At 42.4% G+C, this 25097-nt stretch overlaps 1 protein-coding gene across 4 annotated transcripts in view; it reads right to left on the bottom strand.

The window, feature by feature from the left end:
- LOC118377104 (1-phosphatidylinositol 4,5-bisphosphate phosphodiesterase beta-4-like) overlaps positions 1-25097 on the bottom strand; it is a 65773-nt gene that overhangs the window by 23525 nt on the left and 17151 nt on the right. For 2 of the 4 annotated variants that reach the window (XM_052523950.1, XM_052523952.1), the window contains exons 5-21: positions 25090-25097; positions 24431-24531; positions 23682-23739; positions 21205-21313; positions 19108-19318; positions 18929-19022; positions 18550-18629; positions 12621-12705; positions 12362-12452; positions 12121-12216; positions 11542-11675; positions 10581-10676; positions 10170-10311; positions 9794-9878; positions 4395-4519; positions 2579-2630; positions 1086-1188 (exon numbers count right to left, since the gene is read on the bottom strand). The exon at positions 25090-25097 is cut by the window's right edge and continues 74 nt beyond it. In XM_052523950.1, the coding sequence (XP_052379910.1) occupies positions 1086-1188; positions 2579-2630; positions 4395-4519; positions 9794-9878; positions 10170-10311; positions 10581-10676; positions 11542-11675; positions 12121-12216; positions 12362-12452; positions 12621-12705; positions 18550-18629; positions 18929-19022; positions 19108-19318; positions 21205-21313; positions 23682-23739; positions 24431-24531; positions 25090-25097 (1670 nt within the window). Of the gene's footprint in view, positions 1-1085; positions 1189-2578; positions 2631-4394; positions 4520-9793; positions 9879-10169; positions 10312-10580; positions 10677-11541; positions 11676-12120; positions 12217-12361; positions 12453-12620; positions 12706-18549; positions 18630-18928; positions 19023-19107; positions 19319-21204; positions 21314-23681; positions 23740-24430; positions 24532-25089 lie in introns of those variants that run through there. The other 2 variants (XM_052523951.1, XM_052523953.1) reach the window with 2 other exon arrangements.

Genomic DNA, 25097 nt, shown 5'->3' with positions numbered 1-25097 from the left:
AGTTCAGTGAGGATCTCTGAATGATCCAATGTTGACTTAAATGACTACTGATGATAAATACAATCCACCTGTGTGTAATCAAGTCTCCGTATAAATGCACCTGCACTGTGATAGTCTCAGAGGTCCGTTAAAAGCGCAGAGAGCATCACGAAGAACAAGGAACACACCAGGCAAGTCCGAGATACTGTTGTGAAGAAGTTTAAAGCCGTATTTGGATACAAAACTATTTCCCAAGCTTTAAACATCCCAAGGAGCACTGTGCAAGCGATAATATTGAAATGGAAGGAGTATCAGACCACTGCAAATCTACCAAGACCTGGCCGTCCCTCTAAACTTTCAGCTCATACAAGGAGAAGACTGATCAGAGATGCAGCCAAGAGGCCCATGATCACTCTGGATGAACTGCAGAGATCTACAGCTGAGGTGGGAGACTCTGTCCATAGGACAACAATCAGTCGTATATTGCACAAATCTGGCCTTTATGGAAGAGTGGCAAGAAGAGTGTTTAAAGTTTGCCACAAGCCACCTGGGAGACACACCAAACATGTGGAAGAAGGTGCTCTGGTCAGATGAAACCAAAATTGAACTTTTTGGCAACAATGCAAAGTCCAGACCTGAATCCAATCGAGAATCTGTGGAAAGAACTGAAAACTGCTGTTCACAAATGCTCTCCATCCAACCTCACTGAGCTCAAGCTGTTTTGCAAGGAGGAATGGGAAGAAATTTCAGTCTCTCGATGTGCAAAACTGATAGAGACATACCCCAAGCGACTTACAGCTGTAATCGCAGCAAAAGGTGGCGCTACAAAGTATTAACTTAAGGGGGCTGAATAATTTTGCACGCCCAACTTTTCAGTTTTTGATTTTTAAAAAAAGTTTGAAATATCCAATAAATGTCGTTCTACTTCATGATTGTGTCCCACTTGTTGTTGATTCTTCACAAAAAAATACAGTTTTATATCTTTATGTTTGAAGCCTGAAATGTGGCAAAAGGTCGCAAAGTTCAATGGGGCCGAATACTTTCGCAAGGCACTGTACCTCCATCTCCCTCTCTGTGCTGTGAACTTTGAACTCCTGACCTCATACCTGTACACTGCAGGTAGCAGCAATAACCCCGTCCACAGGTGTCTCTGAGAAGGGGTCAAACATCCTGTCTGAGCGACGCATGAAGTCTGGCTTCAACAGATACCTGGGAAGAGAAAGAAGGGACGGTGGCCCAGTAGGGCCCCCAAAAAATCGAACTCTATGTTTAAAGAGGTAATCTGCAGTTACTACATCTTTTTTTGGACTTATACATTAATGATATTTACCCATTGATTTTTGAAGGATATAATTTATAAATGCCTCATGAGCTTAGTTCAACTGACATACTCCATCAGAACCCAAAATATAAGTTTGTTTTACTCCAATGTTTGTAAACAAAGTAAATTTAAACAAACACTGTATAGCCTCAAAACATGGTTAAAACTATAATTTTCATATCATGGATGGTCAGTCCTTGCATCCACAGCTGTGTCTGTGAATTTGAGATTGGTTCTATTCCTCCCCATCCCTCAGCTTTGTACTGAAACAGGGGTGGGGAGTTTGTTTTGTTATTGTTTCTACTGATGTTTGCCGCTCTAAGCACGTTCTGTAATGTGCTAGTATAGTGTTTATACATGTTTTATACAGTGTTTTCAGCTCTTTTAACAATTACATCTAAATCGTGTTGTAGAGATGGTGCATAACTATTTTCCATATCAAGATACATGGATTGGTGGTTGTATCAATCAGTACAAAAAGCATAATTAGTGCTAGATAATTTATATTCCTGCTCACACTGTAAATTAGCTTGAATCCAAATGATGATGACAATGATTGTGATTCCACCCTGTGTGTGTGCCCGCTGAGTTAGGACGGGAGACACATTAGGAGAGACCTGTGTGTGTGCCAGCTGAGTTAGGACAGGAGACGCATTAGGAGAGACCTGTGTGTGTGTGTGTGTGTGTGTGCCAGCTGAGTTAGGATAGGAGACGCATTAGGAGAGACCTGTGTGTGTGTGTGTGTGACATTAGTTAAGGGTTGAAAGTCACATTAGAAGTGCATTAGGAGAGACCTGGCTATGTGTGTGTGTGTGTGTGTGTGTGTGTGTGTGTGTGTGTGTGTGTGTGTGTGTGTGTGTGTGTGTGTGTGTGTGTGTGTGTGTGTGTGTGTGTGTGTGTGTGTGTGTGAGAGACATTAGTTAAGGGTGAAAGTCACATTAGAAGAGCATTAGGAGGTAGGGGTGTTACTGTCATTACTGATCTCCTCCCATATGAACTATCTGACTTTAGTAGTGAAAGCCCCAGGACAGAGGAAGATTGGGGGAGAAAGGAGAGATAGGGGAGACAGAGAGAGAAAGGAGAGAGATAGCGCATAATAGCGGGAGAGACAGATGATAAAAGGAGGGGAGCCCCATCAATGAGATAGTGGCAGAGTGAGCCCGCCGGCAACCACTTCTGAGATGTGAAACGCTTTAATTGTTGAGCTTTCGGAAAGGAAGGGGCAGATAAAGGGATGTAAGGAGGATGGGGAATGGAGAGAGGAGCAGTAGCACTAACCCACAGGATCCGTTGTACTCATACTTTCCCTGGTTCAACTGCATGGCCAGATCTGAGACAAGAGAGAGTCCGAATAGGTGTTATTACAATGGAAATCATAGACACACACACAGTCACATGAACACACACTCTTCTTGAAGCGTACACACACATTATGCCAACAGACATAGACCTACACACACAGATTAAATTTTTCTGGTTGATTAAATTAATTTGTGACATGTTGATTTCTTCAAAAATTCAAGAGTCATATTCTGCAGTGTTGCTGTGCTCAACCCAGAGGGAGAGAAGAGAAAAGGGGGGAATCATCCACCTTACTGACATCTTCTCCTCCATCTCTCTCTCTTTCCCCCGACCCTCACCCCCTCCAGCCCTACACATGCCCACTCACAGAGAGCCATATGTTCCAACCCCATCACCCTCAGACATGGGGCAGCATCTGCTGACTACAGGGTTCACAGTGTGTGTGTGTGACAGATGAAGAGAGCGAGAGAGCCACTGTTACAACATAATATGACATTTCACTTGCTTTGGTAATGTAAACACATGTTTCCCATTGCAATATAGCTCCTTAAATTGAAATTGACAGGAAGAGTGAGAGAGAGAGATATAGAGAGAGAGACAGGAAGAGAGGATGTGTGAGGGTAACATGTAGGGGGTAACATGTAGGGGGTAACATGTAGGGGGTAACATGTAGGGGGTAACATGTAGGGGGTAACATGTAGGGGGTAACATGTAGGGGGTAACATGTAGGGGGTAACATGTAGGGGGTAACATGACTCATCATGAATAGGCAGCAAATAATAAGTAGTCTGTATGTGTGTGTCACATGTGAATCTATTAGTGTATGTGTGTGTCACATGTGAATCTATTAGTGTATGTGTGTGTCACATGTGAATCTATTAGTGTATGTGTGTGTCACATGTGAATCTATTAGTGTATGTGTGTGTCACATGTGAATCTATTAGTGTATGTGTGTGTCACATGTGAATCTATTAGTGTATGTGTGTGTCACATGTGAATCTATTAGTGTATGTGTGTGTCACATGTGAATCTATTAGTGTATGTGTGTGTCACATGTGAATCTATTAGTGTATGTGTGTGTCACATGTGAATCTATTAGTGTATGTGTGTGTCACATGTGAATCTATTAGTGTATGTGTGTGTCACATGTGAATCTATTAGTGTATGTGTGTGTCACATGTGAATCTATTAGTGTATGTGTGTGTCACATGTGAATCTATTAGTGTATGTGTGTGTCACATGTGAATCTATTAGTGTGTGTGTGTGTCACATGTGAATCTATTAGTGTATGTGTGTGTCACATGTGAATCTATTAGTGTGTGTGTGTCACATGTGAATCTATTAGTGTATGTGTGTGTCACATGTGAATCTATTAGTGTATGTGTGTGTGTCACATGTGAATCTATTAGTGTATGTGTGTGTCACATGTGAATCTATTAGTGTATGTGTGTGTCACATGTGAATCTATTAGTGTATGTGTGTGTCACATGTGAATCTATTAGTGTATGTGTGTGTCACATGTGAATCTATTAGTGTATGTGTGTGTCACATGTGAATCTATTAGTGTATGTGTGTGTCACATGTGAATCTATTAGTGTGTGTGTGTGTCACATGTGAATCTATTAGTGTATGTGTGTGTCACATGTGAATCTATTAGTGTATGTGTGTGTCACATGTGAATCTATTAGTGTATGTGTGTGTCCCATGTGAATCTATTAGTGTATGTGTGTGTCATGTGAATCGATGTATGAGTCTGTATGTGCAGTTTGATTAACATGTTCCAGTACAGTACCTGGGGTCTGGTAGTTAAGGGAGACCATCTGGCAGCCTGCGTTCCAGAAGATCTGAGGCATGTAATTACTGGAGTCCACCCTGCCTCCTTTAGGGTAGATCCGACTCATCTGACGCTTGTTGTAGCTGGACGCCATCATTCAGGACTTAACACAGGGACAGAGGGAGGGAAAGGGTGTGTGTGTGTGTGCGCTTGTTCGTGTGTACATACATGTGGAAGTTGTGTGTGTCTATACGTGCATGTGTGTAGTGTATGTAGGTATGCTGTTTGATCAGTAGGATTACATGGTACAGCACCTGAGGTCTGGAAGTTGAAACAGCGGTGTGTTTGTCTGTGTTTGTGTAGCGAGTCGAACGGGCCGCAGACCTATTTTTAGAAGGGAACAGCTTGTGTCCTGCATTCCCACTGGAATGTGTGTGTGTTCCCCATTCCAAAGGCACTTCGATCTCTCCCAGAGGAACTAGGGCAGTTTTCCACAGATGGATACTGTAAACAAACAACATCTAGTATCCAGCAGAGTCTAGCCCTGGGCTCATATCTGGGTGACCTAAAACTGCAAAGTTACAACTGTTGCAACTTGGTAAATTCTGGTCCAGGGGGCGTGCTTTTTATCCACGCCAAACTTGGTGCAAAACGGCGCCTACTAGAAACCTAGCAACATTCAGAGTTAAATTGTTCCTTTTTGAGAAGTAGAGGCGCACGAGAGAAGGAGGAACCCAAGAGACAGAATCACCACTAGAGGTCGACCGATTAATCGGAATGGCCGATTAATTAAGGCCGATTTCAAGTTTTCATAACAATCGGAAATCGTATTTTTGGGCGCCGATTTGCCCAATTATTTTTGTATACCTTTATTTAACTAGGCAAGTCAGTTAAGAACACATTCATGTGTTCAATGATGGCCTAGGAACGGTGGGTTAACGGCCACGTTCAGGGTCAGAACGACAGATGTTCACCTTGTCAGCTCGGGGGAACCAATCTTGCAACCTTACAGTTAACTAGTCCAACGCAATAACGACCTGCCTCTCTCTCGTTGCACTCCACAAGGAGACTGCCTGTTACGCAAATGCAGTAAGCCAAGGTAAGTTGCTAGCTAGCATTAAACTTATCTTATAAAAAACAATCAATCATAATCACTAGTTAACTTCACATGGTTATATTACTAGATATTATCTAGTGTGTCCTGCATGGCATATAATCTGACTGAGCTGACAAATATCTAAGTATCTGACTGAGCGGTGGAAGGCAGAAGCAGACACGTAAACATTCATTCAAACAGCAACTTAGAGCGTTTTGCCAGCAGCTCTTCGTTGTGCTATCTAGTTAGAGCGAGCTAATAGCGTTTCAAATGTCACTCGCTCTGAGCCTTCTAGTAGTTGTTCCCCTTGCTCTGCATGGGTAATGCTGCTTCGATGGTGGCTGTTGTCTTTGTGTTGCTGGTTCGAGCCCAGGGAGGAGCGAGGAGAGGGACGGAAGCTATACTGTTACACTGGCAATACTAAAGTGCCTGTAAGAACATCCAATAGTCAAAGGTTAATGAAATCCAAATGGTATAGAGGGAAATAGTCCTATAATTCCTATAATAACTACAACCTAAAACTTCTTACCTGGGAATATTGAAGACTCATGTTAAAAGGAACCACCAGCTTTCATATGTTCTCATGTTCTGAGCAAGGAACTTAAATGCTTTCTTACATGGCACATATTGCACTTTTACTTTCTCCAACACTTTGTTTTTGCATTATTTAAACCAAATTGAACATGTTTCATTATTTACTTGAGGCTAAATAGATTTTATTGATGTATTATATTAAGTTAAAATAAGTGTTCATTCAGAATTGTTGTAATTGTCATTATTACAAATAAATAAATAAAAATCGTCCGATTAATCGGTATCTGCTTTTTTGGTCCTCCAATAATCGCTATCGGTGTTGAAAATCATCGGTCGACCTCTAATCACCACCAAAACAAAACATTGCCACCAATACCTTTTTGGTATTTTCCCAAATCTGAATATAAAGTTGCATTAAACTATGTAGCTTTTTAGTGAGTGATTGCAGTCAGCATGACTGACCAGATGAATAGCATCGACTTCATGGATAGTTGCATTGTTTTTGAAGGGGAGTCATCTGTGAATTACAGTACCAGTTGAGATAGTTTGGGATGAGTTGGACCGCAGAGTGAAGCAAAAGCAGCCAATAAGTGCTCAGCATATGTGGGAACTCCTTCAAGACTGTTGAAAAAGCATTCCAGGTGAAGCTGGTTGAGAGAATGCCAAGTGTGCAACGCTTTCATCAAGGCATAGGGTGGCTACTTTGAAGAATCTCAAATATATATATATATATATTTTGAATTGTTTACCACTTTTTTGGTTACAACATCCACATAGTTATTCTACATTTGATAAAATAATAATAAAGAAAAACCCTTGAATGAGTAGGTGTGTCCAAACTTTTGACTGGTCCTGTATCAAGTGTACTGCTACAGTTGAAGTCGGAAGTTTACATACACCTTATACATTTAAAATCAGTTTTTCACAATTCCTGACATTTAATCCTAGTAAAAAATCCCTCTTTTAGGTCAGTTATTTTTTAATTTTACATTTATTTCACTAGGCAAGTGATAGAGGAAATTATGGTTGAAATGACTAATTATGTATACATTCCAATCAGAACTGACTAGTCCAAATGCTATAATGTACTGTACATGTGAATTTTCTCTCTTGCTCCCTTTCCCAATTGTATATAATGTAGTCAGGAGTTTAGTAACAATGAAGGTCTGTTCCTTAGTTCATTCAGTTGTACAAATTTCCAGGTGGTGCGAACGGGCCATCTCCAGATTGTCTAGAATGTTGATTTATACTGACTGGCCTTGACTTCGTGCTGATAACGCGAAGGCTCAAGAGCTAGGGGGCCCCTCTGCTTGTGAAATAGAACGTTTGGAAAACGCTGACGTCATTTTCAGTTTATAACCTGTGGAAATGTGTGTATGCATTTAGTACTCTCTTGTAATAAACACTGTTTACCTTTGGCTTTTAAGACTGGTCTCAATCTACTTCATGCATAATTAATGAACTTACAACTCATTAATTAATTAGAAATGAGTGCGAATTGATTTTGGCAATACAGGAATTTAGATTTCCTGTCAGTTAAGAACAAATTCTTCAATGATGGCCTAGGAACAGTGGGTTAACTGCCTGTTCAGGGGCAGAACGACAGATTTGTACCTTGTCAGCTCGGGGGTTTGAACTTGCAACCTTTCGGTTACTCGTCCAACGCTCTAACCACTAGGCTACCCTGCCGCCCCAGGATCACCACGTAATTTTAAGAATGTGAAATTTCTTTCATCACATTCCCAGTGGGTCAGAAGTTTACATACACTCAATTAGTATTTGGTAGCATTGCCTTTAAATTATTTAAATTGGGATCAAACGTTTCGGGTAGCCTTCCACAAGCTTCCCTCAATAAGTTGGGTGGATTTTGGCCCATTCCTCCTGACAGGTGGCCTCCTTGCCCGCACACACTTTTTCCGTTCTGCCCACAAATGTTCTATAGGATTGAGGTCGGAGCTTTGTGATGGCCACTCCAATACCTTGACTTTGCTGTCCTTAAGCCATTTTGCCACAACTTTGAAAGTATGCTTGGAGTCAATTTCAATTTGAAAGACCCATTTGCGACCAAGCTTTAACTTCCTGACTGATGTCTTGAGATGTTGCTTCAATATATCCACATAATTTTCCTCCCTCATGTTGCCATCTATTTTGTGAAGTGCACCAGTCCCTCCTGCAGCAAAGCCCCCACACAACATGATGCTGCCACCCCGTGCTTCACAGTTGGGATGGTGTTCTTTGGCTTGCAAGCCTCCCCCTTTTTCCTCAAAACATAACAATGGTCATTATGGCCAAACAGTTTTATTTCTGTTTCATCAGACCAGAGGACATTTCTCCAAAAAGTACGATCTTTGTCCCCATGTGCAGTTGTAAACTGTAGTCTGTTTTTTTTATGGCGGTTTTGGAGCAGTGGCTTCTTCCTTGCTGAGCGGCCTTTCAGGTTATGTTGATATAGGACTCGTTTTACTGTGGATATAGATACTTTTGCATCTTCACAACGTCCTTTGCTGTTGTTCTGGGATTGATTTGCACTTTTCGCACCAAAGTACGTTCCTCTCTAGGAGACAGAAAGCATCGCCTTCGTGAGCGGTATGACAGCTGCGTGGTCCCATGGTGTTTATACTAGCGTACTATTGTTTGTACAGATGAACGTGGTACCTTCAGGTGTTTGGAAATTGCTCCCAAGGATGAACCAGACTTGTGGAGGTCTACAATTTTTCGATTTTCCCATGATGTCAAGCAAAGAGGCACTGAGTTTGAAGGTAGGCCCTGAAATACATCCACAGGTACACCTCCAAATCACTCAAATGATGCCAATTAGCCTATCAGAAGCTTCTAAAGCCATGACATCATTTTATGAAACTTTACAAGCTGTTTAAAGGCACAGTCAACTTAGTGTATGTAAACTTCTGACCCACTGGAATTGTGATACAGTGAGTGAAATAATATGTCTGTAAAAAATTGTTGGAAAAATTACTTGTGTCATGTACAAAGTAGATGTCCTAACCGACTTGCCAAAACTACAGTTTGTTAACAATAAATTTGTGGAGTGGTTGAAAAATGAGTTTTAATGACTCCAACCTGAGTGTATGTAAACTTCTGACTTCAACTGTATCTTACGACAGCGATTGGGCTGAAGCTGTCTAGTAGTGTGTGTTGTCTACTGTTAGCTCAGTGTGGTTATCTAAGTGTTTTCAAAAGGACTATTGAGATACTTAGCGACATTATATCTGTCCTAGTTGGCAACTATGCATGCTGCATAGCAACAGTAGCTCTAGCTGAATGGGCAAAGCTAGCTCCATTGATTCACTATTACTGACAATCATGTAATGTTAGCTATCTACAGAGTCACTTGTTGCTTGCCTTTCATTGAGCTCATTTCAAATGTGGTTTGTGGCATAGCAGTCATGAGCAAACTCTGAGGGGATTCCCTCTCTAGCATTCTTCCTCTCTCACACACATTTACTTTGTCACAGGGAACGTCCGAACTCTGACCAATCAGCTCGGCTTTGAATGTTGCTAGGTTACCCGTGGGCGTGGTTTTGCACTAAGTTTGGCATGGATAAAAAGGTCCAAGGGACTCACTATGGATATTGGTTCTGTTGCCGTCTAGAAAATCTAGAGAGTCAGTCACTTTTGATGCCGTAATTAATTAAGAAGAATAGTAACATAAAGGACTATGGACTCATCTTGACTACTTCACAGGTCAGGAATTACTGTGTTTATCGTGTCTATGTTGTCTGTGTGCATTTACATGCTGTGTGAGTGTTGACACTGGACCAAAGGATACTTGACAAACTCGATGGCGTTGGTCTTCAGATAACCCAGACCCACTGACTCATTAAATGACGACATGTTGTGGTGGATGTTCCTCTCTGGGGAGAGAAGAGACAGTAGAGTTCAAATGGGAGAGAGAGAATAAGAAAGAGGAAGAGAGAGAGAAAGAAAGAATAAAAGAGAGAAGAGAGAGCGCATCTGACTAATGTAACTGACACATCTAGAAGTGTACCATTACAACCCACAACTTTAATGTTGCACCATGACAGCTCAAGTAACTAAATCATCTGAACCAGCTTCATTTTACAGTACAAGTTCTAGAAGTTTAACAATCAACGTAACTAAACATTCACTCAATCAGTTCATTTAGCATTACTGTTGAAGGTTACCTTCTGCGACGTCGAAGCTCTGGAACTTGACTGGCTGTGCGTAGTTGACCATGGCAGAGAGGTAGGGGTGGATGTTGGTGGTGGCTCCTACGTATGTGTACGAGGCTATCAGAGCCTCCTCGTCATCCGTCGTCTCTCCAGTCTACACAGGAGCAGAAAACACACAGTTGTTTTACACTCACACATCTCTGTTGTCTTCCAGTCTTCACACTATACACACAGAGATACAGTAGTTATAAAGCACATCCAAGTCAGTTAGGAACACTCTCATTATCAATATATACATGACCAGAGAAAGAGCTTTACACTGGCTAGAGCTTAGAGAAAAGGCTACACACTCAACAGTAGGGAGAGAAAAGGATAGTTTGTGACCAGTAAAGAGAGAAAGAGCAGCTGAACCAACTCCCATACCTTCTTGATGTTGTTATCCTCAGAAGCCTCTGAGATGTCTGTGGTGTCTGTAGCTTCTGTGGCCTCAGACATCTCTGTTGGATCCTCCTCCACAACCTGAACACACAACAATAGTTCATTATAAACGGGGTAGTTTGGGTCCTGGATGCTGATTGGATGAAACAGCAGTTCACCCGTTTACAGTGCATTTGGAAAGTATTCAGACTCCTTGACTTTTTCCACATTGTTACGTTACAGACTTATTCTAAAATGGATTCAATTGTTGACTTGTCCCAAAGCCAGTTCTGCGTTTCCCAGTCCCTCCCACAGCATGATGCTGCCACCACGTTGGGATGGTGCCATGTTTCTTCCAGATGTGACATTTGGTATTCAGGCCAAAGAGTTCAATCTTGGTTTCATCAGACCAGAGAATCTTGTTTCTCACGCTCCAAGGCCTTTAGGTGCATTTTGGCAAACTCCAAGCAGGCTGTCATGTGCCTTTTACTGAGAAGTGGCTGCTGTCTGGGAACTCTACCATAAAGGCCTGATTGGTGGAATGCTGCAGGGGTGGTTGTCCTTCTGGAAGGTTCTCCCATCGGGTTCTTGGTAACCTCCCTGAACAAGGCCCTTCTCCCCCAATTGCTCAGTTTGGCCAGGTGGCCAGCTTTAGGAAGAGTCTTGATGGTTCCAAACATCTTCCATTTAAGAATGATGAAAGCCACTGTGTTCTTGGGGATCTTCAATGCTGCAGTCATTTTTTGGTACCCTTCCCCAGATCTGTGCCATGACACAATCCTGTCTCAGAGTTCTAGTGACAACTCCTTCGACCTCATGTCTTGGTTTTCACTCTGACATGCACTGTCAATTGTGGGACCTTATATAGACATGTGTGGGCCTTTCCAAATCATGTCCAACTTAGGTTTGTTAAAATAAAGCCCTAAGTCTTACCTAAAAACACAAATTCCATTTAGAAAATGTATACCTTTTTGATGCTGTTGTCCCTCTCCTCTCCTTCTTTCTTCACACTGACACTGGTGCTGAGGCTGTTGTCTTCACTAGGCTCCTCTGAGGTACTGATTTTCAAGTCAGGGTTCACCTCCTTCAAATCACCTAGAGCTACACACAGTTACCCTCCAACGCACACAGTTACCCTCCAACGCACACAGTTACCCTCCAACGCACACAGTTACCCTCCAACACACACAGTTACCCTCCAACACACACTCACTGTTACCCTCCAACACACACAGTTACCATCCACCACACAGTTACCATCCACCACACACAGTTACCCTCCAACACACACAGTTACCCTCCAACACACACAGTTACCCTCCAACACACACAGTTACCATCCACCACACAGTTACCCTTCCAACACACACACATGGTCACAAAGACACACACATCCTCTAGTGAACTAATACAAAGTGTGTGAATATCTCAGTCTCCAAAGTGACTATACACCAGAACAAGAAGGAAAAGAAGAACCCTCGTGTACACACACACACACACACACACACACACACACACACACACACACACACACACACACGCTCACCATTCTCCACATCTTCCTCTGTCTCTGCTCCCAGTAAGATAGCTGGTGTGTTGGTCTCTCCAGCCTCCATGTGCTTCTTAAAGGACTCTAACTGCTCTGTAGAACAACAACAACACAAGTCAACATAGTGTAGTCAACAAAGCCATCATACAGAGTGAGAGAACAGTCCAGCAGTAGCAACATCTGTAACTGCAGATATAAAACTATTCTTGCATAAAGTTGACGGTCACTGTATACGTACTCTGTTCCACCTCAGGTTTCAAGCGTTTGTTTTTGATGAGGATTTTGCGTTTGAGGTCGATGGGAGAAGGCAAGGGACGACCCGCTTCAACCTGGCAACAACAACAAACGTTCCTTTTTTACAAAATGGAAGGAGACATTTACAGTATTGTACATATTGTTTATTATGTTCAACCATGATGAACTATCAGACACGGTACAGATAGACACCGTAGAAAGGAGAAAGACAGGTATAGTGTGGTAGCAGGTAGATGGCTCACAGTGTATCCCTCGAGAGGATGCCTCAGTAGGTAGTCTCCAAAGATCTCCTCACAGTACCGAGCCATCTTGTACTGCTGGGGTTTACTGAAACACACAGGATCAAACCAGTCAAAAGTTTGGACACACCTACTCATTCAAGAGTTTTTCTTTATTTTTACTATGTTCTACATTGTAGAATAATAGTGAAGACATCAAAACTACAAAATAACAGATATGGAATCATGTAGTGACTCAAAAGTGTTAAACAAATACAAATATATTGTCTTGATGACAGCGTTCCACACTCTTGGCATTCTCTCAACCAGCTTCACCTGGAATGCTTTTCCAACGGTCTTAAAGGAGTTCCCACATATGCTGAGCACTTGTTGGCTGCTTTTCCTTCACTCTGCGGTCCGACTCATCCCAAACCATCTCAATTTGTCAAATAGCCCTTACACAGCCTGGAGGTTTGTTTTGGGTCATTGTCCTATTTAAAAACAAATGATTATTCCACTAAGCGAAAACCAGAAGGGATGGTGTATCACTGCAGAATGCTTTGGTAGACAAGCTGGTTAAGTGTGCCTTGAATTCTAAATAAATCACAGACAATGTCACCAGCAAAGCACCCCACACCATAACACCTCCTCCTCCATGCTTTACGGTGGGAAATACACATGCAGAGATCATCTGTTCACCCACACCACGTCTCGCAAAGAAACGGCGTTTGGAACCAAAAATCTCCAATATGGACTCCAGACCAAAGGACACATTTCCACCGGTCTCATGTCCATTTCTGGTGTTGGCACAAGCAAGTCTCTTCTTCTTATTGGTGTTTTCTTTGCAGCAATTTGACCATGAAGGCCTGATTTCACACAGTCTCCCCTGAACAGTTGATGTTGAGATGTGTCTGTTACTTGTGCAATCTGAGGTGCAGTTAATTGCCGATTTCTGAGGCTTGTAACTCTAATGAACTTGTTCTCTGCGGCAGAGGTAACTCTGGGTATTATTTTCCTGTGGAGGTCCTCATGAGAGCCAGTTTCATCATAGCACTTGATGGTTTTTGCGACTGCACTTGAAGAAACGTTCAAAGTTCTTGACATTTTCCGTATTGACTGACCTTCATATCTTAAAGTAATGATGGGACTGTTGTTTCTCTCTGCTTATTTGAGCTGTTCTTGCCATAATATGGACTTGGTCTTTTACCAAATAGGGCTATCTTCTCTATACCACCCTACCTTGTCACAACACAACTGATTGTCTCAAACATATTAAGAAGGAAAGAAATTCCACAAATGAACTTTTAAGAAGGCACACCTGTTAGTTGAAATGCATTCCAGGTGACTACGTCATGAAGCTGGTTGAGAGAATGCCAAGAGTGTGCAAAGCAGTCATCAAGGCAAAGGGTGGCTACTTTTAAGAATCTCAAATATAAAATCTATTTCGATTTGTTTAACACTTTTTGGTTACGACATGATTCCATATGTGTTATTTCATAGTTTTGATGTCTTCACTCTTATTCTACAATGTAGAAAATAGTAAAAAATAAAGAAAACCACTGGAATTAGTTGGCGTGTCCAAACATTTGACTGGTACTGTAGTTATCAGCAAAGTCAGTGCTTGTAAGAAAAGTGTGAGTGTTAGTTCCATTTCCCCCCAAAAATAAGTGTCATTAAATTACAAATTCATAATAGTTACACTGTTACATGTAATTCAATCGGACATAATGGAATAAATAATATTCTCATGTATAATATTTTTGTAAACATTCTGGATCATTGTGAAATCCTTAGTGCTGTGATTAGCTGACATTTCAGTTAATCATTTTTAAACAACTAATTGGCTGATGTCGGTTCAATTATTTGAATCCCATTTAATTCCTTTTTTTCTGTGAAGTCAATGCGCAATGTTTATCTATAAGAGACTGAAGAACGCACAATGGTCACGGGATATACAGAGAAGCTGTCGCTTCATGAGGTATCTCTACCTGAATATACAGTCATAGATGTATGCTTTATTTACTTTGAACTACAAAATAGTGATTTTGTCAGACAGCATAGGCAGAAGCTCCATAGAGATGTGATGATGACATGGAATAACAAAGTCATTAAATTAAACTAATGTAATATGCACAACTAAAATGTTTCATTAAAGTAAGGTCATGTGAATAAATGATGGTTAATCGGTGATACCCAGTAATAGGCTTGTCTACCATCATGGGACATGTATTACTTGTTTTATTCTGTGTTGTTACAGCCTTCAAACCAAATAACCGTTATTATTTTTTAATAATCGAACAGAAACCAAACCAACCTCAAAAAGCACTTCCTTTTACTTCCTGCGCCGACAGAGATGGCCGCCTCGCTTCGCGTTCCTAGGAAACTATGCAGTTTTTTGTTTTTTTACGTGTTATTTCTTACATTAGTATCCCAGGTCATCTTAGGTTTCATTATATACAGTCGAGAAGAACTACTGAATATAAGATCAGCGTCAACTCACTATCAATACGACCAAGAATATGTTTTTCGCGACGCGGATCCTGTGTTCTGCCTTTCAAACAGGACAGCGGAATGGATCCCATGCTGCGGCCCCAAAAAACGACTCAGAAAAAGAGGGAAACGAGGCTGTCTCCTGGTCAGACTCCGGAGACGGGCACACCGTGCACCACTCCCTAGCATTCTTCTTGCCAATGTCCAGTCTCTAGACAACAAGGTTGATGAAATCCGAGCAAGGGTAGCATTCCAGAGGGACATCAGAGACTGTACCGTTCTTTGCTTCACGGAAACATGGCTCACTGGGAAGACGCTATCCGGGGCGGTGCAGCCAACGGGTTTCTCCACGGGTTTCTCCACAGAAACAGACATCTTTCTGGTAAGAAGAGGGGCGGGGGCGTATGCCTTATGGCTAACGAGACATGGTGTGATGTAAGAAACATACAGGAACTCAAATCATTCTGTTCACCTGATTTAGAATTCCTCACAATCAAATGTAGACCGCATTACCTACCAAGAGAATTCTCTTCGATTATAATCACAGCTGTATATATCCCCCCCAAGCAGACACATCGATAGCTCTGAACGAACTTTATTTAACTCTTTGCAAACTGGAAACCATTTATCCGGAGGCTGCATTCATTGTTCCTGGGGATTTTAACAAGGCTAATCTGAAAACAAGACTCCCTAAATTTTATCAGCATATCGATTGCGCAACCAGGGGTGGGAAAACCTTGGATCATTTTTACTCTAACTTCCGCGACGCATATAAGGCCCTGCCCCGCCCCACTTTCGGAAAAGCTGACCACGACTCCATTTTGTTGATCCCTGCCTACAGACAGAAACTAAAACAAGAGGCTCCCACACTGAGGTCTGTCCAACGCTGGTCCGACCAAGCTGACTCCACACTCCCAAGACTGCTTCCATCACGTGGACTGGGATATGTTTCATATTGCGTCAGTTAACAATATTGACGAATACGCTGATTCGGTGTGCGAGTTCATTAGAACGTGCGTTGAAGAGGTCGTTCCCATAGCAACGATTAAAACATTCCCTAACCAGAAACCTTGGATTGATGGCAGCATTCGTGTGAAACTGAAAGCGCGAACCACTGCTTTTAATCAGGGCAAGGTGTCTGGTAACATGACTGAATACAAACAGTGCAGCACAGTTGGTAGAGCATGGCGCTTGTAACGCCAGGGTAGTGGGTTCGATTCCCGGTACCACCCATATGTAGATGATTGTACATGACTGTAAGTCGCTTTGGAAAAAAGCGTCTGCTAAATGGCATATATTATATTATTATATATTATTCCCTCCGCAAGGCTATCAAACAAGCTAAGCGTCAGTACAGAGACAAAGTAGAATCTCAATTCAACGGCTCAGACACAAGAGGCATGTGGCAGGGTCTACTGTCAATCACGGACTACAGGAAGAAATCCAGCCCAGTCACGGACCAGGATGTCTTGCTCCCACACAGACTAAATGACTTTTTTGCCCGCTTCGAGGACAATACAGTGCCACTGACACGGCCTGCAACGGAAACGTGCGGTCTCTCCTTCACTGCAGCCGAGGTGAGTAAGACATTTAAACGTGTTAACCCTCGCAAGGCTGCAGGCCCAGACGGCATCCCCAGCTTACCGCCCAAATAGATCCACAGACGATGAAATCTCAACCACACTGCACACTGCCCTAACCCATCTGGACAAGAGGAATACCTATGTGAGAATGCTGTTCATCGACTACAGCTCGGCATTCAACACCATAGTACCCTCCAAGCTCGTCATCAAGCTCGAGACCCTGGGTCTCGACCCCGCCCTGTGCAACTGGGTACTGGACTTCCTGACGGGCCACCCCCAGGTGGTGAGGGTAGGCAACAACATCTCCCCCCCGCTGATCCTCAACACTGGGGCCCCACAAGGGTGCGTTCTGAGCCCTCTCCTGTACTCCCTGTTCACCCACGACTGCGTGGCCATGCACGCCTCCAACTCAATCATCAAGTTTGCGGACGACACAACAGTGGTAGGCTTGATTACCAACAACGACGAGACGGCCTACAGGGAGGAGGTGAGGGCCCTCAGAGTCTGGTGTCAGGAAAATCACATCACACTCAACGTCAACAAAACTAAGGAGATGATTGTGGACTTCAGGAAACAGCAGAGGGAACACCTCCCTATCCACATCGATGGAACAGTAGTGGAGAGGGTAGCAAGTTTTAAGTTCCTCGGCATACACATCACAGACAAACTGAATTGGTCCACTCACACAGACAGCATCGTGAAGAAGGCGCAGCAGCGCCTCTTCAACCTCAGGAGGCTGAAGAAATTCGGCTTGTCACCAAAAGCACTCACAAACTTCTACAGATGCACAATCGAGAGCATCCTGGCGGGCTGTATCACCTGGTACGGCAACTGCTCCGCCCTCAACTGTAAGGCTCTCCAGAGGGTAGTGAGGTCTGCACAACGCATCACCGGGGGCAAACTACCTGCCCTCCAGGACACCTACACCACCCGATGTTACAGGAAGGCCATAAAGATCATCAAGGACAACAACCACCCGAGCCACTGCCTGTTCACCCCGCTATCATCCAGAAGGCGAGGTCAGTACAGGTGCATCAAAGCTGGGACCGAGAGACTGAAAAACAGCCACTATCTAACATTGAGGCCATCAGACTGTTACACTGACAGCCACCACTAACATTGAGTGGCTGCAATGCTACCAACCCTACATTACTGTCATTGACACTGACCTATATCAACTCCTTATGTAATACAGCCAAACAAATTTATTTTAATAATGGGAATTGACAGAAACCCAGCCTAAAACCCCAAACAGCAAAAATGATGTAAAATAGGAAATATCACTAGAAAGCCAAAACTTTAAACAATGCTACCGGGTAGAGATTATATAATGTTCAAATGTTCATAAATGACCCCTAAGGCAGAACATTATTCATCTCATATGCATACGTATATACTGTACTCTATATCATCAAGATGTTCAAATGCATAAATGACCAGCATATGTAATACATGTATCACTAGCCACTTTACTATGCCACTTTGTTTACATACCCATCTCATATGTATATACTGTACTTAATACCATCTACTGCATCCTTAAGTAATACATGTATCACTAGCCACTTTAACTATGCCACTTTGTTTACATACCCATCTCATATGTATATACTGTACTCGACACCATCTACTGTATCTTGCCTATGCTGCTCTGTACCATCACTCATTCATATATCCTTATGTACATATTCTTTATCCCCTTACACTGTGTATAAGACAGTAGTTTTGGAATTGTTAGTTAGATGACTTGTTGGTTATTACTGCATTGTCGGAACTAGAAGCGCAAGCATTTCGCTACACGCGCATTAACATGTGCTAACCATGTGTATGTGACAAATAAAATTTGATTTGATTTGATTGCTCAGCACTAGAAATTCTACCTGCAGTGGTTTTCAAATGACAGGATCACAGGATACTCAGATGTCACAAAGGCTGTTTCTCTGATGGCTGATATCACATCCTGTTTGAGGGGGTAAACAACATGGGGATTGATGTTAGAACCATTATACATCACTTGCTATGAATCCATTATATATCACATTGAATCCATTATATATCACTTGCTATAAGTCTCTGATCTGTGTCTGATCAATAACAGTAAATTCAAATGGATCTGCAGGTCTCAATTAGATGCCGTATCAATTTATGAACACAAGAGGGTAGACTTACCATATGTAATTTATACAAAAGTTGTGTGAATGATCAGACCAATCTGAATGAGTAAAATAGTGTTTTGTGTGTGTGAGAGTGTGTGTGTACCTTAAAGAGAATGTCAGTACACATGGCCTTGCCATGAGTGATGATAGGCTCCTGGTCTTCTCCTTTTCCATCCCAGCAGTCCAGTTCTACACACCTGACATCATACACATACAAAACAGTTTACATACTGTATATAAACACACACACAACACCCCCCCCCCACACACACACACACCTACCTGCAGCCGGAGAGCAGAACCTGTCTGTACATCTCCACAGAGGACTTTCCTCCAAACTGCCTCCCGGTCAGGTAGGTGTTGTGGGAGGAGGCAATGAAGTAGTGGGCCAGCGGCTGTTCCATGTCCTGGTACAGCTCCAGACAGTCCAGGAACACCGGGGCATTCTCATCTGACATCAGGTACCTGCAGAAGCCATCGCTGGACATACGGCCTGGGGGAGAGGAGGGGGGGAGATGGAGAGTGTATAAGGGGGTCTGCTAAATGTAACATAAATGACCTGAATCAGCTGAAGATCTGTCTTTTTCAGCCATCTATTTCCTGTGTTTGAGGGGTGAAAAAATCCCCTTGTCACTTAAATCTCGGATTAATTGCTTTCATTTTACTGTAATGCATTACAATATGTACCGGTATGTTAGTTAGTTACCATCCTAACATTAGTTGGCTACTAATACATGGAACTTGCCAGGCAGTATATTAACTATATGCTATCTAACTAACTACCCAATGTTAATTGATTTGATTATTCACGTCATTCTTAGCTAAGTGGTGTAGTGGTTGTGAGTTCTCAATAGACATGGTTAATTCTGCCCATCTACTCCGAGTTCAGAGCCCTCTCGTCTGAGTACCAGAGCGCAGAATAACTGATGGATTTACGAAGGCACAACACCCGTTGAATATATGGCCGGGGTTACTAAACATTGGCAAAAAAAGAGTAATTCAATTGTTGCCAGCAACACAGTTACAGTCACCAACGCTCTGGATAACATGAAAACTTCCTAACCAGCTCTGATTGGGAGAGTAAATGGCGTTAGTGAGTTATTCTCTCATTTGTGTCTGGAAATAGTTAGCCAGTTAGCCCGGGTGCTTGACTGCCGTTGAGGCCAGAACGCTCGGATCAACCCTCCTCCTCGGCCAGAGTGACCTAGAGAGAAACGCTCTGAATTTACGAACAAACAATCTGACAATGCTCTGGTACTCCAGATTGAATTTACGAATGGACAATCTGACAATGCTCTGGTACTCCAGATTGAATTTACGAATGGACAATCTGACAATGTTCTGGTACTCCAGATTGAATTTACGAATGGACAATCTGACAATGCTCTGGTACTCCAGATTGAATTTACGAATGGACAATCTGACAATGCTCTGGTACTCCAGATTGAATTTACGAATGGACAATCTGACAATGCTCTGGTACTCCAGATTGAATTTACGAATGGACAATCTGACAATGCTCTGGTACTCCAGATTGAATTTACGAATGGACAATCTGACAATGCTCTGGTACTCCAGATTGAATTTACGAACACATCTGAAATCGTAAAATGTTTCGCTAGTCTTTTGTTGTTGCATAGCAACAGCATCAACTCTGGGTAGACAGGCGACGCTGTAAAAAAACACATTTATTGTTTTTCCATTTTTATCCTCGTCTGGGATTTATCGCACCGTCTAGACACTTAGATCACCAGAAAGAGAAGTAAGATGGGTGTTCATTTTTTATGCAATTAAAAAAAGTAATAATTGAATACAGTTGAAATGTTTATAAATTAGATGCGCTGAATTGAAAGCAACTTTTGAAAATTAACACTCGGATTATAGTGATATTATGTCTGATCTCGCAAACAATGTAAAGTATGTTTAGATAGGTGTAATCTAGTGCCAAACATGTTGATTGTTAATCCAAGGGTATCCTGCTATTGCCACTCTTGTTAAATTATGCAAGAGAACATGACAACAGTAATTAATAAGGCAGACTAGACAGAACAGGTGAGTGCAGGTAGGGTACAAGGACAAGTGTTTGTGGTTGACGACAATAGACAATGGGCCTGATCAGACAGCTCAGAGCTTCTGCTCTTTTCTGTCTATAAAAACAAATGCATTAGTGGAAGAGGCAGGGCAGGAGCTAGGAAGGACGGTGTGGTCAAGCAAGGCATCCCCCGAGTCTAAATGCCTAAAAGGTTTTATCAGAACAGGCATAGATTAGTGATTCCATTTTGCTTTGGAGAATCCTCACTTTTTCTCCTCCTCTCCATCCACTCCACTCTCACCGTTCTTCTTCACATCTGCATCTCTCTCTACATCCATCTCTCTCACCTTTCTTCTTGAGGTCTGGGTCTCTTTCGTACTTCTCGATGATCTGCATGGCTCGTTTCGGGTCATAGAAGGGGAACAGGATCTCGTTTAGCCGCGGGTCGCGCTGATTCTGGAGAAAGCAATGATACACAACACCGTCTCACTCACAAGCACATACTGTACACATGCATGTCACTGCACACTAAGGAAATATGTCCCATTTCTAACTTGAGAATTGTGAATGTAACTTAAACCTTTGTGTAAATCCACCATGGACACTAATGTATGCTTTTGGCAAAACTTTCAAGAAACTGTTTATTTATTTATTTTACTTTCAAGAAACTTTACGTGCACAAGTCATGAGACCAACTGAGTTTGAACCCGGTTTTTGTCTAGGTAGCACAAGACTATTTTAGCCTGCTGAGCCAATGTCTAGGAATGAACTCCTGGAGCTAACGGCAGTTTTCATGTCTCAAGCTAGCGTTAGGCTACTCATCATGCAAGTGTTGCTCACTGCACCACCTCTGCTACACACATCAGTCAGGTTAGGATTGGGACCATTATAACAAGAGACTAAACACACACACAGCTGACAAACAACAGAGAGTAACAGTTTAAACTGATACAGTGACAATGTATATAGTACTAACTCTGGTACAAACACATCTTTAATTTGTGGGTGTTCAAATGAAAACCAAAATGCTACAATTACTGGTACAGAGCTACTGCAATGGGGTGGGTATTGGAGGTGTGTATTAGCCAAAGGTAGGGAATGCGTGTGGTCTCACAAGCAGAGAAGGTAGAGATTCACACATCAGCAGGGATCATAACAACACCACTTGCCACTATAGCAGGTAGCATTCACAGCCTTTGTACTAATGGGGATTCACTTCAGCATTGCACACAGAGAAAAAGCCTCACACACAGTAGATAGAAGTAGAAGCAGGTACGTTTTCAGCCAAAGCAGAGACCACTAGCACAAAAGAAAGTGAATAGGATACCAATATTGATCACTGTGTTGTTGGGAAAGAGAAAGCAAGAAATGCAGTTCACTGTGCTAGTGCACGTGACAATAAAACATGTGAAACTTGAAGGCAGGCAGTCAGCAAGTAGACAGAAACCAGACAAAATGGCCAAACAGAAAGCCCCTCCCTCCCCGGGTTGCCATGGTTACACAATCAGTCACAAGTAGGCGGGGCTGGGGAGAAATATACTGAACAAACATATAAACGCAACATGCAACAATTTCAACAATTTGACTGAGTTTCTATAAAGAAATCAGTCAATTGATATACATTCATAAGGCCCTAATCTATTTCACAGGACTGGGCAGGGCCACAGCCATGGGTCCCAAGTGGGAGGGCCTACAGTATGGCTGTGGCCCTACCCAGTCATGTGAAATAGATTAGGGCCTAATTAATTAATTTCAATTGGCTGAAATTGGGGAGCCAGGCCCAGCCAATCAGAAGGGCTTTATTACAGACAGAAATACTCCTCAGTTTCATTAGCTGTCTGGGTGGCTGGTCTCTGACCATCCCGCAGGTGAAGAAACTGGATGTGGAGTTCCTGGGCCGGCGTGGTTACACGTGGTCTGTGGTGAGGCTAGTGGGGCGTACTGAAAAATTATCTAAAATGATGTTGGAGGCAGCTTATGGTAGAGAAATTAACATTACATTCTCCGGAAACAGCTCTATTGGACATTCCTACAGTCAGCATGCCAATTGCATGCTCCCTCAAAACTTGATACATCTGCGGCATTGTGTTGTGTGACAAAACTGCACATTTTAGAGTGTCACATTAATCGACTTCTTGATATGCCACACCTGTCAGGTGGAGGGAATTTCTTGGCAAAGGAGAAATGCTCCCTAACAGGGATGTTAACAAATTTGTGCTCAACATTTGAGCCGAAGTAAGCTTTTTGTGCTTAATATTTTAGCTTATGAAACATGGGACCAACCCTTTACATGTTGCGTTTATATTTTTGTTCAGTATAGGTCGGGGATGGGGGAAAGCAGCTGAGAGGAGCAGGATGAAGTTACCCCTACAGACACTGATATAAGATCACTTTTGTAGTATGGCCAATTGTTCCCCATTTTTCAACTTCATATTCATCATCTCCAGCACCACCACAACATATGTGAAAATGGTGTGTTTCTATGTTCACAGTGACAAATAGAATGGAAGATTTGTGTTTCCAATGACATCTGTCTTATTCGTGTGATTTTCACCAATTGTAAGTAGGCATTGCCTACGAATTGACTTCGTAATATTTTTACAGAACATAGAAACACGCCATTTTCACACATGTTGATGATGGGGAGGTGCTGGAGATGAAGAATATGAAGTCGCAAATGGTGAAATGTTCCTTTAAGGATTTGAGGAGGGTCATCTGAAACGGATCCTATATCATTGCCTAAGAGCAACTTCTACCCCGTGTCAGGTGAGAGGTTAGGGGTCAAGCAGTCACACAGAGAATTAATGAATGATAAAGAGCTTACTTCATTCAGAAAGCTGACTAACTGGTCTACGTTTAAAAAATCACTTTTGTCCCCATTGCTGCAAAGGAATTAATTAGAAAAACAAAATGTTATGTTTGTTAAAAACCCTCTCAGCCAGTCAGTCAGTGACTAGAAAGCAGAAGGGTTTTCTAGAACACTGTCGTGTTACATTTTTATATCAACATTTGTGTAACATGTTAAAATCACACCAGGTCGAACATTTACATACTGTTGAGTTAGTTTAAAATAAACGTGTTAATGAGTCACTGTTTAAGAGGGTTAGGTTTCCCAGAGTTTATCAGTAGAGAAGCTGCAGACGGTTTAATAAATGTTGATCTCTCAACCAAACACCAACATACTTACAACACGTTCTCTCTCACTCTTCTTCTACTCCCTCATTCACATACAGTGTCTACACTACAGCTATCAACACAACAGTTGAACAAACGGCCATTACTAAATATCTCATTACTATCAGAATCACAGCCGGGGAAAATACATAGCAATACAATGTTGTATATATTGTCCTGTAAATGTCTTCCCAGTGAGCAAAACTGGATGAAAAGACATCCTTAACTGGGTTGTGTGATTTCAGACCTTGTTACTCCTACACTGACTGCACACTTAGATGTGACTAGCATTGCGGGTGCAGTTAGCTTTCTACAGTAGGCTGAAGGAGAACAGAGTAGCTATTGAGGGTAGAGAGTACAGTAAAAGAGATCTGGGGAGTAGAGCTAGTGACAACTCACATTTTGTTGAAGAGTTCCTGGATGTCAGTACGAGGGCAGATCTTCTGAGTCAGGGCGTAGAAGATGTCAAAGGGGAAGGCTGAGTCTTCTATCTCCTCGCTCTGAGGGAGATAACGTTATACACTGAGTGTACAAAACATTATGAACGCAGACTGGCCAGGTGAATACAGGTGAAAGCTGTGATCCCTTATTGATGTTACTTGTTAAATCCACTTCAATCAGTGTAGATGAAGGGGAGACAGGTTAAAGAAGGAGTTTTAAGCCTTAAGACAATTGAGACATGGATTGTGTGTGTGTGCCATTCAGAAGGTGAATGGGCAAGACAAAAGATTGAAGTGCTTTTGAACGGGGTATGATAGTAGGTGCCAGAATTGTTTATGCTCAACAGTTTCCTGTGTGTATCAAGAATGGTCCACCACCTAAAGGACGTCCAGCCAACTTGACACAACTAAAAAAGCATTGGGAAGCATTGGAGTCAACATGGGCCAGCATCCCTGTAGAATGCTTTCAACACCTTGTAGAGTCCCTGCCCCGACGAATTGAGAAGGGTGGGTGTAAATCAATATTAGGAAGGTGTTCCTAATGTTGATCCGACGACAGCAAGTTACCATAAACAACATCAGACAAACACGCCATGAACACACACACATCCACGTTACCTTTCCAC

The sequence above is a fragment of the Oncorhynchus keta genome, chromosome 8 (genome assembly GCF_023373465.1).
Source record: "Oncorhynchus keta strain PuntledgeMale-10-30-2019 chromosome 8, Oket_V2, whole genome shotgun sequence".
Taxonomy (NCBI): Eukaryota; Metazoa; Chordata; class Actinopteri; order Salmoniformes; family Salmonidae; genus Oncorhynchus; species Oncorhynchus keta.
The sequence above is the reverse complement of the archived record's forward strand: the minus strand, read 5'-3'. Positions and strand labels throughout refer to the sequence as shown.